The sequence below is a fragment of the Esox lucius genome, chromosome 20 (assembly GCF_011004845.1).
Source record: "Esox lucius isolate fEsoLuc1 chromosome 20, fEsoLuc1.pri, whole genome shotgun sequence".
Classification (NCBI taxonomy): Eukaryota; Metazoa; Chordata; class Actinopteri; order Esociformes; family Esocidae; genus Esox; species Esox lucius.
Window position 1 is genome coordinate 18,962,344 of NC_047588.1, and position 16,102 is coordinate 18,978,445.

The window sequence follows — 16,102 nt, forward strand, 5'->3', positions numbered from 1 at the left end:
GTGTTGTCTATAAGTGAGGGGGGCCCATGGGCCCATATCAGTGTTGTCTATAAGTGAGGGGGCCCAGACAGATCTTTGGCTTTGTTGTCGGTCTTACAGCAATTCCCAAAAGACAGCATCAATGAGGAGATGGTGGAGTTACTGCAGCCCTACTTTGACATGCCAGACTACACCTTGGAGACGGCCAAGCGGGTGTGTGGAAACGTGGCTGGACTGGCCTCATGGACCAAAGCCATGGCCTCCTTCTTCTCCATTAACAAGGAGGTACTCCCATTAAAGGTGAGATAACCCTTGACTGATGCCACCACAAACTAGGTCTGAGCCTTGAATGTGCCACTTGGCAGGCTAACCTGGTAGTGTATTAACATGTAGTACTGCTATCCTATAGGCTAACCTGGTAGTGTATTAACATGTAGTACTGCTATCCTATAGGCTAACCTGGTAGTGTATAAACATGTAGTACTGCTATCCTATAGGCTAACCTGGTAGTGTATTAACATGTAGTACTGCTATCCTATAGGCTAACCTGGCATTATATTAACATGTAGTACTGCTATCCTATAGGCTAACCTGGTAGTGTATTAACATGTAGTACTGCTATCCTATAGGCTAACCTGGTAGTGTATAAACATGTAGTACTGGTATCCTATAGGCTAACCTGGCAGTTTATTAACATGTAGTACTGCTATCCTATAGGCTAACCTGGTAGTGTATTAACATGTAGTACTGCTATCCTAAAGGCTAACCTGGTAGTGTATTAACATGTAGTACTGCTATCCTATAGGCTAACCTGGCATTATATTAACATGTAGTACTGCTATCCTATAGGCTAACCTGGTAGTGTATTAACATGTAGTACTGCTATCATATAGGTTAACCTGGCAGTGTATTAACATGTAGTACTGCTATCATATAGGCTAACCTGGTATTGTATTAACATGTAGTACTGCTATCCTATAGGCTAACCTGGTAGTGTATTAACATGTAGTACTGCTATCCTATAGGCTAACCTGGTAGTGTATTAACATGTAGTACTGCTATCCTATAGGCTAACCTGGCAGTGCAGGAAAACCGCCTGGCCATAGCCAACATAGACCTGCAGACAGCCCAGGCTGAGCTGGATGACAAGCAGGCAGAGCTGGATGTTGTGCAGGCAGAGTATGAGAAAGCGATGATGGAGAAACAGGTGAAGCAAACATATTGGCTATTTTTACAAAAGTGTTTGCTGAAGGGATTTGACAAACATGATGAATATATTCTTTCAAATATCTCTTTCTTTCTTTCTCACACACTCTCAGACTCTGCTGGAAGATGCTGAGCGCTGCAGACACAAGATGCAGACAGCTTCTAGTCTCATCAGTGGTCTGGCTGGAGAGAAGGAGCGCTGGACAGAACAGAGTAAAGAGTTTGCCGCTCAGACCAAGCGCCTTGTTGGTGCGTTCTCTTTTTAGCCGTTTTTACAGTAATGAATATAATTTACTTTCTAGAAAGCTTTAGGGGAGTGAGATCATGTAGCTTTCAGGAAATTCATAGAACCGGATGCTACTGGATTATATTAAACCAAAATATGAACCAGCCAGTGTGTGTTTTCTCCCTGTTTCAGGTGACGTCCTGCTGGCCACAGCCTTCCTGTCCTATTCTGGCCCCTTTAACCAGGAGTTCCGGAACCTTCTCCTTACTGACTGGCAGAAAGAGATGAAGGCCAGACACATCCCGTTCGGAAGCAACCTCAACCTGACTGAGATACTGATTGACGCCTCTACAGTCAGCGAGTGGAACCTTCAGGGCTTGCCCAATGATGACCTATCCATACAGAATGGGATCATCGTCACCAAGGCCTCTCGCTTCCCCCTCCTCATAGACCCTCAGACCCAGGGCAAAATCTGGATCAGGAATAAAGAAGCCAGGAATGAGCTGCAGGTTAGGATGCATTCATTTTCACACTATTGTGATCCTTTTTTCCCCATTAGTATGTTTTTCTGTATGGTTCCAAACAGCAGTTCCATTAACCTTACACTTTAGACCTGACCTCAGGATGTGTGGGGCCTTCCTTTTTGGCTAAGAGACTGTGTGATGCTATGTCAATAATAACAGTTTGCTATTGATCCAAGATCACCTCCCTGAACCACAAGTACTTCAGGAACCACCTGGAGGACAGTCTGTCTCTGGGGCGCCCCCTGCTAATTGAGGACGTAGGGGAGGAGTTGGATCCTGCACTAGACAATGTACTGGAGAAAAACTTCATCAAGACCGGCTCCACATACAAGGTATAAACCAGCATCAATGATCACATTATCAATTATCACATGACACACATTATCTTTGTTTATTCTATCTAATCCATTAATAATGACCCTGTGTGTTTCACCCTGACCACAGTCCCCGTGGGCGAACATTGTCATGGTGTTCTGATAGTAGACCGGAACCTATCAAGACATTAAGAAGAGATGGATCTTGGTCTGCTTGTTCTTGCATTGGTTGAGCAGTGTGTGAATGTAACCACATTGTCCCCCCCTTCATTATGTGTTCTCAGGTGAAGGTGGGAGACAAGGAGGTGGATGTGATGAGGGGGTTCCGTCTCTACGTCACCACCAAGCTCCCCAACCCAGCGTACACCCCGGAGATCAGTGCCCGCACCTCCATCATAGACTTCACAGTCACCATGAGGGGTCTGGAGGACCAGCTGCTGGGCAGGGTCATCTTCACCGAAAAACAGGTCAGGGACCTGGCCCGATAACATTCTTGTGATCGTCGTGGACATAAACATGTTAATGTATTAGCAGCGGCTATGAGTTTGTAATTGTAGAAATAGTGAGTCATAGTTGTGTGTTATGTCCGTGACCATCCCTTTAGAAATGCATCATAGAAGGTCTAAACTCTGGCTTGTATGGGGGGAATTCTTATTCAGGAGCAGAGAAATCTGTGTCTGTCCAAATGTGGTGCCTGTTGTTGTCAATCTGAACAGTTCTTTGACTGAGAAGCATTCCTGCCCGGTGCTCTCTAGGAGCTGGAGAAGAAGCACACAGACCTTCTGAAGAATGTGATGACCAACCAGAATGGGTTTTCCTGCATCACTGAGTCTGTGTCTGAACAGTGTTCTTGTCGATCCCTGTGATATCTAGGAGTTGGAGAAGGAGCGTACATACCTACTGGAGGATGTGACGGCCAACAAGAGGAAGATGAAGGAGTTGGAGGACAACCTGCTTTATCGTCTGACCTCTACCCAGGGTTCCCTGGTGGATGATGAAAGCCTCATCATTGTCTTGGGCAACACTAAGCACACAGCAGAAGACGTCACTCAGAAACTGCAGATTGCAGCCGAAACGGAGATCCAGATCAACAGCGCTAGAGAGGAGTACAGACCAGGTGAGCAGGTTATATCTTGGTTAGGATATTTGTTTTCAAGAGACAGACATCCGGACAGCTAGAGAAACTGACCTGCGGAGTTTGTTTCGGGGGTGCTTTAGGGTCAAAATCATTTGGCGTTCTTTATTGTTTGGCTGGCCTATCACTCTGTTCTGTTGTATTTAAACTTGCACGAACCACTTAGTGTTGACTGTTTTTCGGTAGAACTCACTGCATGTACTGCATGCCTTGCGAAAGTATTCGGCCTTTTGCCACATTTCAGGCTTCAAACATAAAGATATAAAACTGTATTTTTTTGTGAAGAATCAACAACAAGTGGGACACAATTATGAAGTGGAACGAAATTCATTCGATATTTCAAACCTTTTTAACAAATAAAAAACAGAAAAATTGGGCGTGCAACATTATTCAGCCCCTTTACTTTCAGTGCAGCAAATTCTTTCCAGAAGTTCAGTGAGGATCTCTGAATGATCCAATGTTGACCTAAATGACTAATGATGATAAATAGAATCCACCTGTGTGTAATCAAGTCTCCGTATAAATGCACCTGCTCTGTGAAAGTCTCAGAGGTCCGTTTAAAGCGCAGAGAGCATCATGAAGAACAGGGAACACACCAGGCAGGTCCGAGATACTGTTGTCGAGAAGTTTAAAGCCGGATTTGGATACAAAAAGATTTCCCAAGCCTTAAACATCCCAAGGAGCACTGTGCAAGCGATAATATTGAAATGGAAGGAGTATCAGACCACTGCAAATCTACGAAGACCCGGCCGTCCCTCTAAACTTTCAGCTCATACAAGGAGAAGACTGATCAGAGATGCAGCAAAGAGGCCCATGATCACTCTGGATGAACTGCAGAGATCTACAGCTGAGGTGGAAAGAACTGAAAACTGCTGTTCACAAACGCTCTCCATCCAACCTCACTGAGCTCGAGCTGTTTTGCAAGGAGGAATGGGCATAGAGACATACCCCAAGCGACTTACAGCTGTAATCGCAGCAAAAGGTGGCGCTACAAAGTATTAACTTAAGGGGGCTGAATAATTTTGTACACCCAATTTTTTTTATTTGTTAAAAAGGTTTGAAATAGCAGTTTTATATCTTTATGTTTGAAGCCTGAAATGTGGCATAAGGTCGAAAAGTTCAAGGGGGCCGAATACATTCGCAAGGCACTGTATGATAATAGCATAGAATAAAAGTTGCCTGACTGTTGTGTTCTTGCGGTATTGTGCTGTTACAGTGGCCACCAGAGGCAGCATTCTGTACTTCCTCATCACTGAGATGTCCATGGTTAACGTCATGTACCAAATGTCACTACGACAGTTCCTGGGGATCTTTGACCTCTCTTTAGCCAGGTAAAACTGTCTGCTCATACACAGTACACATTTATATTCAACCATTGGATTTAAATTGTTGTTCCTCAGATGAGTTTCAGTAAGTATGAATGAATTAATTGTGAAGTTGTTAATTATACTTGGGGGCTTTGTGTGATTCTGTGTAATGTGTTCGATTCTAATTTCACTGACCAGATCAATGAAAAGTCCAATCACCAGCAAGCGTATAGCAAACATTATAGAGTACATGACGTTCGAGGTGCACAAGTACGCCGCCCGGGGACTCTACGAGGAGCACAAGTTCCTCTTCACCCTCCTTCTGACGCTGAAGATTGACATGCAGAGTAACCGTGTGAAACACGATGAGTTCCTCACCCTCATCAAAGGTGTGAAACAAACCACAGTACAATCTGAGATATTGGGTCATCGATGAAATCTACCAAGTTGTTCCATTTGAAAATGTTGTTCGTTGCTGAGCGACCTTTGACAGGAGCCCCTCTCTCTGTCCTGTGCAGGAGGTGCCTCTCTGGATCTGAAGGCTTGCCCTCATAAGCCAGCCAAGTGGATCTTAGACATGACCTGGCTCAATTTGGTGGAGCTCAGCAAGCTGTGGCAGTTTTCAGATATCCTGGACCAGGTGTGTTCTCCACCAAGGACACAGCTTGCTGTCACACGCTGGTCATATTGCAATGGTCCTGTGTTTTTTTAAAGGGGTTCATCTCACTTTGCATAGCAGTGTCACTTACGGCGTTAAAGTCACACTCGGCTGTGTGTCTGTGTCTGTCCAGATCTGTCATAATGAGAAGCAGTGGAAGGCCTGGTTTGATAAGGAGGCCCCTGAGGAGGAGGTGATACCTAATGCCTATGACCAAGCCTTGGACTGTTTCCATCGCCTGCTGCTCATACGATCCTGGTGTCCAGACAGGACCATCGCTCAGGTAGGTCAATCCCATTCGTTTTATAAAGCTGTGTTAGCAGCTACTCAAAGTGCTTTTAAAGGTAAAACCCAGAAATAGAAGCAATAAAATGTATAACCCCAGTTCCCATTGAATTATTTAATGAATATTTAAATGAATCAATCCAAGACATGAATCAATCCAAGACATAACACTGTGGTTTTGGGAGTATTTACATAATCTGTACCTGTTGTTCTCCAGGCCCGTAAGTACATCATGGACTCAATGGGAGAGAAGTATGCAGAGGGAGTGATCTTGGACATGGAGAAGACCTGGGAGGAGTCTGACCGCCGGACCCCCCTCATCTGCTTCCTGTCCATGGGATCCGATCCCACTGACTCCATCATCGTCCTGGGGAAGAGGCTGAAGATTGAGACGCGCTACGTCTCTATGGGTCAGGGGCAGGAGGTCCACGCACGCAAGCTGCTGCAGCAGACCATGGCCAACGTGAGTCTGAAACACAGCATTGCCTCTCCCCTGACAAGGTCCCGATGGGGTGCAGAGGAGGTTCTGGCCCTGCTGGTGTCCCCTGGAAGTTTCAAGAACTCCTTTGGCACCACAATATACAGACGTGTCAATTAAAGCAAAACTAACATAACGTGTCTAATGCCGCATTTCCACTGGTGCTTTACCACGGTACCAGGGCGACACCGGTGATTCATGCTAATGTTGGCTCTAGACTTTTCTGTTTCCACTATACATTTGGTACCAAGGACTTAAGGAGGGGCTCAGGTGGGGAGGGAGGAGTAAACTATCAACGCGATTTGGTTTTCTGGTTACGAAAAATAAAAGGCTATATGTTTCTGGCAGTAAAATATAATGAACAATAACACCATGCTCAATTTGATCATAATACGACGTGTGAACTTGAGTAATAAAACTAATTTCTTCCTCAAACTCCCGCGACTGGCTCCTCCACCTACACTCATGACACTGCAACTAAACCAGTTTACTGAGTATTTTGTCAAAACTATCTATCTTTCATAGAAGGATTTTGCAGAATTCTGAGGTAATTTTGGGTTGTTATAGGTTCTGCAGGCTATGTCTTGGTCTCAGCGCTCCGTTTTTATATTGAGTCAATGGCATACCATCTTTGGTCATTCCAACTCTTTCATTGTGAGTCTTCAATTCCCTGTACTGTTGCTTTATTTTCTTTATTTTGTCAGGGATCTGTTTGTTAGATCGGATTAAAACCATTATGAGGAGACTAAAGACTCAGCAAATGATAGACTACACATAGCTATTCCAATAACACAACATGGGGCATTTTCCTAGCACGTAACGCATTAACGCCAAACCCCGCCTTAAGTCCTAAAGTCCGAGACTTGGCACCAAGTGAGAGCCGGGCAACTCGGCCATGGCCTAGTGGCCGACTGGCGCTGGCCCGTGTCAATGGAAACAGAAACATTTCTGGACTTTAGGGTAAAACACCAGTGTTTGGAAGTGGAAATTAGGCATAAATAAGTTGTTGGGCCACCACGAGCCACCAGAACAGCTTCAATACACAGTTCTTCCAAAAGATATTCCCTCATTTGGTGTTTGGATGATGATGGTGGTGGAGGTCGCTGTCTAACACTTTCCTTTTCCCATCATGATCCATTATGGAAATCAGTTGGGCCTGCTCTGCATTTTCATACATGCCATAGAGCGTGACAGGAAGTTAATTCCTTAATTATGTCATGCAATACACCTATATGGAAGCATTTGTATTCGTTATGTTCCCCCACTCATTTAATCAGGTTTTTCCTCTAATTTGTCACCCGTCTGTATTACACATTTATATTTTTTTTATTCTATAAGGTATTTCATTTACAATTTGTCTTAAAATAATGTGTCTCAACTTTTTATACAGTATACACAATGGGTGTAAGTATAGTTCCTCAGTATAGTCCTGTTTCAGTATGGCTTCAGTCTGTGCTCATCTGTGCTAGACTATGTCTAGACTATGTCTCCAGGCTGTCTTCCTCCCATGTCTCCTGGATGTCTTCCTCCCATGTCTCCTGGATGTCTTCCTCCCATGTGTCCTGGCTGTCTTCCTCCCATGTCCCCTGGCTGTCTTCCTCCCATGTCTCCTGGCTGTCTTCCTACCATGTCCCCTGGCTGTCTTCCTCCCATGTCCCCTGGCTGTCTTCCTCCCATGTCTCCTGGCTGTCTTCCTACCATGTCCCCTGGCTGTCTTCCTACCATGTCCCCTGGCTGTCTTCCTCCCATGTCCCCTGTCTGTCTTCCTCCCATGTCTCCTGTCTGTCTTCCTCCCATGTCTCCTGGCTGTCTTCCTCCCATGTCTCCTGGCTGTCTTCCTCCCATGTCTCCTGGCTGTCTTCCTACCATGTCCCCTGGCTGTCTTCCTCCCATGTCTCCTGGCTGTCTTCCTCCCATGTCTCCTGGCTGTCTTCCTCCCATGTCTCCTGTCTGTCTTCCTACCATGTCCCCTGTCTGTCTTCCTACCATGTCCCCTGGCTGTCTTCCTACCATGTCCCCTGGCTGTCTTCCTCCCATGTCTCCTGGCTGTCTTCCTCCCATGTCCCATGGCTGTCTTCCTGTCGGATGAAGGGCAACTGGGAGCGGCAACACAGACATGTCCTTTGCAGCTGCTGCATATTGTCTCTGCCTCCCTCCAACGCTACTTGATTGTTGCCATATTATGCCCACTCTGCAGAAGTCCTAATGGGATACAGTTTGGCAGGGGAGGGGCTGGCCTTGCTAGCTGCCTGCGGAATGTTCCAGAACTGGACAACTGGACAACATTGGCACAATGTTGATTCAGGAGTGCACCTCAACACATAATTTACATTATCTGGAAGTTCAAATGTAATATCCCTATAATCTGACTGCTGTTTTTTTATTATTTAACCTGTATTTAACCAAGTTATGCAAACTGAGATTAACAATCTCTTTTTCAAGAGGGACCTGGCAAGAATAGCCAGCACACAGAAGTTACTGTACATAAAATCACAACATAAATTACCATCATTCCAATTAAGATCAAGATTCAAAAACCTTCATAGCGACTCATTGTCCTATCAGGGTTTAGATTTTGGACTTAAAATCAATCATAGTCACTAAACAATTTAGTTTTAAAATCTTTTGATGCTCATTCCAGGTGGAACGCTTTTTTCCCTACTTCAGTACGTGTACGAGTTTGTAACTAACCTCAAAGTCCCATGGTATACAGTGTCGAGCATACATAATGAGGACATAGATGCATGCATGTACGAGACATCACCGTAATCTAATGCAGGCAGAAAGGTAGCATACACAAGGGGCATACGAAAAACAGGACCTATTTCTGAAATAAAACCCCAACTTTTACCTCAGTTTTTTTACCAAGTGTAAAATATGTATTAAAGGAAAGTTTCATCAATTAGACATCAAATATATTTGTATACAGATACAGACTCAATGACATTATACATTCTTTGAGTTATTTAGTAATGCAATTTGGACAATTAATATATTTGATTCTATTCCAAATGTGCACACAGGGTGGCTGGGCCTTACTTCAGAACTGTCACCTGGGACTGGACTTCATGGATGAGCTCATGGACACTGTAACTGAGACAGACACAGTCCATGAGACCTTCCGCCTGTGGATCACTACAGAGGTCCACAAACACTTCCCCATCACACTGCTGCAGATGTCCATCAAGTTCACCAATGAACCTCCACAGGGACTGAAGGCCGGGCTGAAGAGAACTTATGGAGGTAGCTAGCACAATCCGACCATTTGAAGAATATCGATATCGACCGTGCATCACGATGTAGGCAACACCTAAAACTGCAGGGGATAGATAGTCATTTAATGTGACAGGCTGAGCACTTGTTAGGATGTCATTAGTCAAGTGATATACCTCCTGCCATAGCCCTGACATTACATGTTGTCTCAGGGATTAACCAGGACCTGCTGGATGTCAGCAACATGGTGCAGTGGCGGCCCATGCTGTATGCTGTGGTGTTCCTTCACTCCACTGTCCAGGAGAGGCGGAAATACGGCCCTCTGGGCTGGAACATCCCCTACGAGTTCAACCAGGCTGACTTCAACGCCACCGTACAGTTTGTCCAAAACCATCTGGACGACATGGACATCAAGAAAGTATGGACGTTGCAATGTGTATTTACGTAATTGTTAGTTGTTGTTACTGGAGTCCTATTTAAGTGATTTCTGATCCTGTGTTGATTGTAGTTTCTGATGTCTCCACAGGGTGTTTCCTGGAATACAGTGCGCTACATGATCGGGGAGATCCAATATGGCGGCAGGGTGACAGACGACTATGACAAGCGTCTTCTCAACACCTTTGCCAAGGTCTGGTTCAGTGAAAATATGTTTGGACCTGACTTCTACTTCTACAAAGGCTACAGCATCCCCAAGTGCATCAACGTGGACCAGTATCTGACATACATTCAGGTTAGTTTTGATGTAATTTTGTTGTTTTCTACACTTGTCTCGCAAATTGAAAACATGTAGCCAGGCCGCATTCAACATTTACGATTTAGTCATTTACTGACTCTTATCCAGAGCGATGTACAGTGGGGCAAAAAAGTATTTGGTCAGCCACCAATTGTGCAAGTTCTCCCACTTAAAAAGATGAGAGAGGCCTGTAATTTTCATCATAGGTACACTTCAACTTGTAGGATTTTTAATGAATTTATTGGTAAATTCCTCTGTAAAATAAATATTTGGTCACCTACAAACAAACAAGATTTCTGGCTCTCACAGACCTGTAACTTCTTCTTTAAGAGGCTCCTCTGTCCTCCACTCATTACCTGTATTAATGGCACCTGTTTGAACTTATCTGTATAAAAGACACATGTCCACAACCTCAAACAGTCACACTCCAAACTCCACTATAGCCAAGACCAAAGAGCTGTCAAAGGACACCAGAAACAAAATTATAGACCTGCACCAGGCTGGGAAGACTGAATCTGCTGTAGGTAAGCAGCTTGGTGTGAAGAAATCAACTGTGGGAGCAATTATAAGAAAATGGAAGACATACAAGACCACTGATAATCACCCTCGATCCGGGGCTCCACGCAAGATCTCACCCGTGGGGTCAGAATTATCACAAGAACGGTGTGCAAAAATCCCAGAACCACACAGGGGGACCTAGTGAATGACCTGCAGAGAGCTGGGACCAAAGTAACAAAGGCTACCATCAGTAACACACTACGCCGCCAGGGACTCAAATCCTGCAGTGCCAGACGTGTCCCCCTGCTTAAGCCAGTACATGTCCAGGCCCATCTGAGGTTTGCTAGAGAGCATTTGGATAGTCCAGAAGAGAATTGGGAGAATGTCATATGGTCAGATGAAACCAAAATAGAACTTTTTGGTAAAAACCCAACTTGTCATGTTTGGAGGAGAAAGAATGCTGAGTTGCTTCCAAAGAACACCATACCTACTGTGAAGCATGGGGGTGGAAACATCATGCTTGGGGGCTGTTTTTCTGCAAAGGGACCAGGACGACTGATCCGTGTAAAGGAAAGAATGAATGGGGCCATGTATTGTGAGATGAAACGTGCAAGGGCATTGAAGATGAAACGTGGCTGGGTCTTTCAGCATGACAATGATCCCAAACACACGCCTAGCCAGTCACCAGATCTCAACCACATAGAAAATATTTGGAGGGAGTTGCAAGTCTGTGTTGCCCAGCGACAGCACCATCACTGCTCTAGAGGAGATCTGCATGGAGGAATGGGCCAAAATACCAGCAACAGTGTGTGAAAACCTTGTGAAGACTTACAGAAAACGTTTGACCTCTGTCATTGCCAACAAAGGGTATATAACAAAGTATTGAGATTAACTTTTGTTATTGACCAAATACTTATTTTCCACCATAATTTACCAATAAATTCATAAAAAATCCTACAAGGTGATTTTCTGGATTTTTTTTTCTAATTTTGTCTTTCAAAGTTGAAGTGTACCTATGATGAAAATGATAGGCCTCTCATCTTTTTGAGTGGGAGAACTTGCAAAATTGGTGGCTGACTAAATACTTTTTTGCCCCACTGTACAACCTACATTAGTTCAAGCATCTGATAAAACATCTTAATGACTACCTTCATTGTTAATTATAAGCACTTCATAAGAACTATCAACAGCACATTAAATGGTTTCCTGTAGTTTGGTAATGCATATATCATAGTGACTTTGAACCCACGTCTTTCCTTTGCAGAGCCTACCGGCTTACGACACCCCAGAGGTGTTTGGGCTACACCCCAATGCGGACATAACATACCAGAGCAAGCTGGCCAAAGATGTCCTGGACACCATCCTGTCCATCCAGCCTAAGGACAGCTCCAGTGGTGGGGGGGAGACCAGGGAGGCCATTGTCGCCAGGTTGGCTGATGACATGTTGGAGAAACTACCTCCAGACTATGTACCATTTGAGGTGAGCTGGGCTGATCTTAAGTTAACTAACCATACTGGAAATAATCACATTCATTCAGCATTGGGCATTAGAAAATCCCCAAAGACATTTATTTAAAAAATCATTTATAGCCTCTCTCCCACAGGATGACACCAAGCCTAAGGTCATTATCATTCATCTAACACTATCCCATGTCAGACACTTATTTGTAAAACATGCCCCATCAAGGAGCAGTTGCGGTTCATCCACTTTGAAGTTAAAGTTTTTAACTTTAGATGTTCAAAATGGTACTATGCATTAACATTTCAATATCAAGAGTTCTCCACACATCCAGGTGAGAGAGCGGCTACAGAAGATGGGTCTTCTCCAGCCCATGAACATCTTCCTGCGTCAGGAGATTGACCGCATGCAGAGGGTCATTGTTCTGGTGAGGAACACACTGACTGACCTCAAGCTGGCCATTGATGGGACCATCATCATGAGTGAGAACCTGAGAGACGCACTGGACTGCATGTATGACGCACGCATCCCTTCACGCTGGAAGAAGGTCATTTTGTCACCATTTACCTGACTTTTTGTTTTTGACCTCTGCCATTTTCTAAACATCCGTTATGTTTTTCTGTGTAATCCGACCTATATGCAATAAAGCAATTAAGTGATGAATGAGACTTGTTACAGTGTACATGTTCTTATTCCTGTTCTGCTGTGTTTTAGGCATCATGGGCCTCCAGCACTCTGGGGTTCTGGTTTACAGAGTTACTGGAGAGGAACCGTCAGTTTCAGGCTTGGATCTATGAAGGACGGCCTAACTGCTTCTGGATGACAGGCTTCTTCAACCCACAGGGCTTCCTGACTGCCATGAGACAAGTACTGTACAGATGGCACATTTGCATATTCTCTTCTCAATTGACCATACACATTTATATACTGTATTTTTTGTGATTTATGAAGAAAAACATGCTTGATTTTGTAACAGCTTCATAGACATTTTGAGATCCAATTTGCAATGTTTTGTTGAAAAATGTATAAACCAAAAGTCCAAACCAGTACCAAATTGCTAATGTACAAACACAATAAAGATTCGAAAACAAGTAAACATGATATAAATACATGGAAAGTGATGTACATTGGTACATTATGTTGGGGTTAGAATTATGTTGAAGTTACTAGTTAAGATTAGATTTAGGGTTAGGATTATGTTTTTGAGCACACAGGCACCCAACCAACCTCATGTAGTCACAGACTGCTGTGAATCAGGCAACCTTGTCAGACATCCATCAATCCAATCCATGCGACACAGTGACAGTCCTTGCTGAACCCTCGGGCACTGTTGGTATGCCGTCACCAGGGCTTAGAACACCTTGCTGCCATGAGCCAATGTAATTTGAGGCAGTGACTTGGAAAACTCAGCAACTGAGGTTCTTTTCTGTGGTGCTGTGTGTAGTAAATTTCCCTGAGGGCAGGCAGGATGTCGCTTCTGCTGAAATACCAGTGGGCGAGAATACAAACCGATGATCAGCCCCTACCTTTTTGTAATTTTTACCTTGAGGGGAATGATATGACCTGGTTAGACTCCACCACAGTTTGTGTAACTTGGCCTGCGTGTGTGTGTGTGTGTGTGTGTGTGTGTGTGTGGTGTGTGTGTGGTGTGTGTGTGTGTGTGTTGTGTGTGTGTGTGTGTGTGTGTGTGGTGTGTGTGTGTGTGTGTGTGTGTGTGTGTGTGTGTGTGTGTGTGTGTGTGTGTGTGTGTGTGTGTGTGTGTGTGTGTGTGTGTGTGTGTGTGTGTGTGTGTGTGTGTGTGTGTGTGTGTGTGTGTGTGTGTGTGTGTGTGTGTGTGTGTGTGTGTGTGTGTGTGTGTGTGTGTGTGTGTGTGTGTGTGTGTGTGTGTGTGTGTGTGTGTGTGTGTGTGTGTGTGTGTAGGAGATCACTCGTGCAAATAAGGGCTGGGCCCTGGACCGCATGGTGCTGTGCAATGAGGTGACCAAGTGGATGAAGGAGGACATTTCCCAGCCCCCCTCTGAAGGCGTGTATGTGTATGGTCTCTACCTGGAGGGGGCAGGCTGGGACCGGAGGAACTGCAGGCTCATTGACTCCAAACCCAAAGTGTTGTTTGAGATGATGCCTGTCCTCAGGATGTATGCTGAAAACAATGGTGAGTACAGTACTTAGTATTTCAGATGTTTTTAGGGCTTATATTCATAAAACAAATGCAGTTTTTTAACGTCATCTATAAGTAACAGATGTTTCTCATTATTGCTTGGGGCATTTCAGCTGTCAGGGATGCCCGGTTGTATTCGTGTCCCATTTATAAGAAACCAGTAAGGATGGATCTGAATTACATAGCTGCTGTGGAGCTGAGGACAGCTCAACCACCGGAGTACTGGATACTACGTGGGGTGGCTCTGCTGTGTGAGGTTAAATAACCCACCTAACGTGCAAAAGGGTTAACCAGTAAATAGAAACGACACATGAAAATACATTTTCATTAACTTAAATTAAATATGATCTGTGTATTTCTTAAATTAGTCCAAAACTAACTAGAATATATAAACATTGTGAAAAATGTAAATTATTTGTTTGTTTTTTTCTTCTTTTGGCCATCTACAATGGAATATGTCTCTGACAGTACTAAATATTACTGGTCTCTGTGTTCTGCTTTTCTCAGGTACTCTGTACTTGACCTAGTATCGAACAGTTTTACACAACACACTGATATCTAAACCCACATACATAAAACTGCTGACTGTTATCCTCCCATTCATTCTAATGAATTGTGTAAGAAGATAGTTGACATTTCTAGTGACTGTTTAAAGAGAATACTAGAAATGTTTTCCATGTTTTCCTGGCTCAGAGTCTAATTTCGGGGGGTAAACAATCCAACATGGAAAAATACAGAATGTATCCTCTAAATCATTCTCAAAACATATTCAGTGGAAAATGGCAAACACTCACACACCTTTAATATCAAATTAATTTTGCTTCCTACATGTTCTGCAGTCAGATCAGTTAGCATCCTCTCAATCTGAAGTTAAAAGAGGAGAAACATTAAGGTGCAGTTGAGTTGCACACAGTTTTTAAATGTGTTATATTTTACATTTGTTTCTGTTGTCGTGAGAAATTAGACCCTGAGATCTCTTAGCTGATTATATCATTATTGACTTAAATAAACAAATTCTATAGATTTACAGTTATGTCCATAAATATTTGGACAATGACACAATTTTCATTATTTTGGCTCTGCACGCCACCACAATGGATTTGAAATGAAACAACCAACATGCAATTGAAGTGTCATGGTGCGGTGAGCAGCAGCGCCACCGTGCAATATATTCTCAATTTCCCATCACTGACAAATGTATCCCGGACTTGTTCTTTGTCACATGTCTTAATCATGCACACCAGGTCCCTGCTAATTTGTATGTGTTTAAATGTTTCCCCTCTGCTCCCCACATTGTGGATCATTCTTATTGTCAGTTCGTCTCGTGGTGAATGTTACATGTATACACTGTTTGAAGAGTTCTTGTTAAGACGCGTTGTCGCGTACTTTATTTTCATTCAGTCGTTAGTTTCGTTTTCCGTTCGTGTTCGGTTGTTTTGTTTGTTGATTAAACCCCACGAACGTGAGATATGCCTGCGCCTGGTTCCTTACCCAACACTACACCACACGAAAATCGTGACATGAAGTGCAGACTCTCAGCTTTAATAAAAGGGGTTGAACAAAAATATTGTATGAAACGTTTAGGAATTGCAACCATTTTCAGTATTTGTTTTTATGCTATTGTATTCTTCTTTCTTTTTTTTTGTAAAGCACATTGAATTGGTTCTATGTATGCCTTGTGCTATATAAATAAACTTGCTTGCTTCATACATTTTCATACACTGTCCCCTTCTTTCAGGGGCTCAAATGTATTTGGACAAATTAATATTCAACACAAACTGCTCTGAATTAATAAATCATATGTTCATTTAAAGTAATAAAATAATATGTTCAAATAAATTTTCATTTTTAATACTTTGTCGAGAATCCTTTGCAGGCAATGACTGCTTGAAATCTGGAACACATGGACATCACCAAACACTGGGTTTC

The 16,102-nt window shown here is 43.5% G+C and overlaps 1 protein-coding gene across 3 annotated transcripts in view; it reads left to right on the top strand.

Moving 5' to 3' along the window:
- Nucleotides 1-15,779, top strand: part of dnah5 (dynein, axonemal, heavy chain 5) — a 67,821-nt gene extending 52,042 nt beyond the window's left edge. For 2 of the 3 annotated variants that reach the window (XM_034289106.1, XM_034289108.1), the window contains 20 exons: nucleotides 100-279; nucleotides 1,049-1,186; nucleotides 1,299-1,434; nucleotides 1,604-1,920; nucleotides 2,112-2,267; nucleotides 2,534-2,716; nucleotides 3,123-3,366; nucleotides 4,601-4,715; nucleotides 4,890-5,080; nucleotides 5,210-5,331; nucleotides 5,483-5,632; nucleotides 5,852-6,097; nucleotides 9,136-9,355; nucleotides 9,538-9,743; nucleotides 9,852-10,055; nucleotides 11,821-12,036; nucleotides 12,350-12,562; nucleotides 12,730-12,882; nucleotides 13,936-14,167; nucleotides 14,287-15,779. In XM_034289106.1, coding sequence (XP_034144997.1) covers nucleotides 100-279; nucleotides 1,049-1,186; nucleotides 1,299-1,434; nucleotides 1,604-1,920; nucleotides 2,112-2,267; nucleotides 2,534-2,716; nucleotides 3,123-3,366; nucleotides 4,601-4,715; nucleotides 4,890-5,080; nucleotides 5,210-5,331; nucleotides 5,483-5,632; nucleotides 5,852-6,097; nucleotides 9,136-9,355; nucleotides 9,538-9,743; nucleotides 9,852-10,055; nucleotides 11,821-12,036; nucleotides 12,350-12,562; nucleotides 12,730-12,882; nucleotides 13,936-14,167; nucleotides 14,287-14,438 — 3,774 coding nt within the window. In that variant the 3' untranslated portion in view covers nucleotides 14,439-15,779. Of the gene's footprint in view, nucleotides 1-99; nucleotides 280-1,048; nucleotides 1,187-1,298; nucleotides 1,435-1,603; nucleotides 1,921-2,111; nucleotides 2,268-2,533; nucleotides 2,717-3,122; nucleotides 3,367-4,600; nucleotides 4,716-4,889; nucleotides 5,081-5,209; nucleotides 5,332-5,482; nucleotides 5,633-5,851; nucleotides 6,098-9,135; nucleotides 9,356-9,537; nucleotides 9,744-9,851; nucleotides 10,056-11,820; nucleotides 12,037-12,331; nucleotides 12,563-12,729; nucleotides 12,883-13,935; nucleotides 14,168-14,286 lie in introns of all 3 variants that reach the window. The other variant, XM_034289107.1, reaches the window with a different exon arrangement.
- Nucleotides 15,780-16,102: the final 323 nt, after the last annotated feature.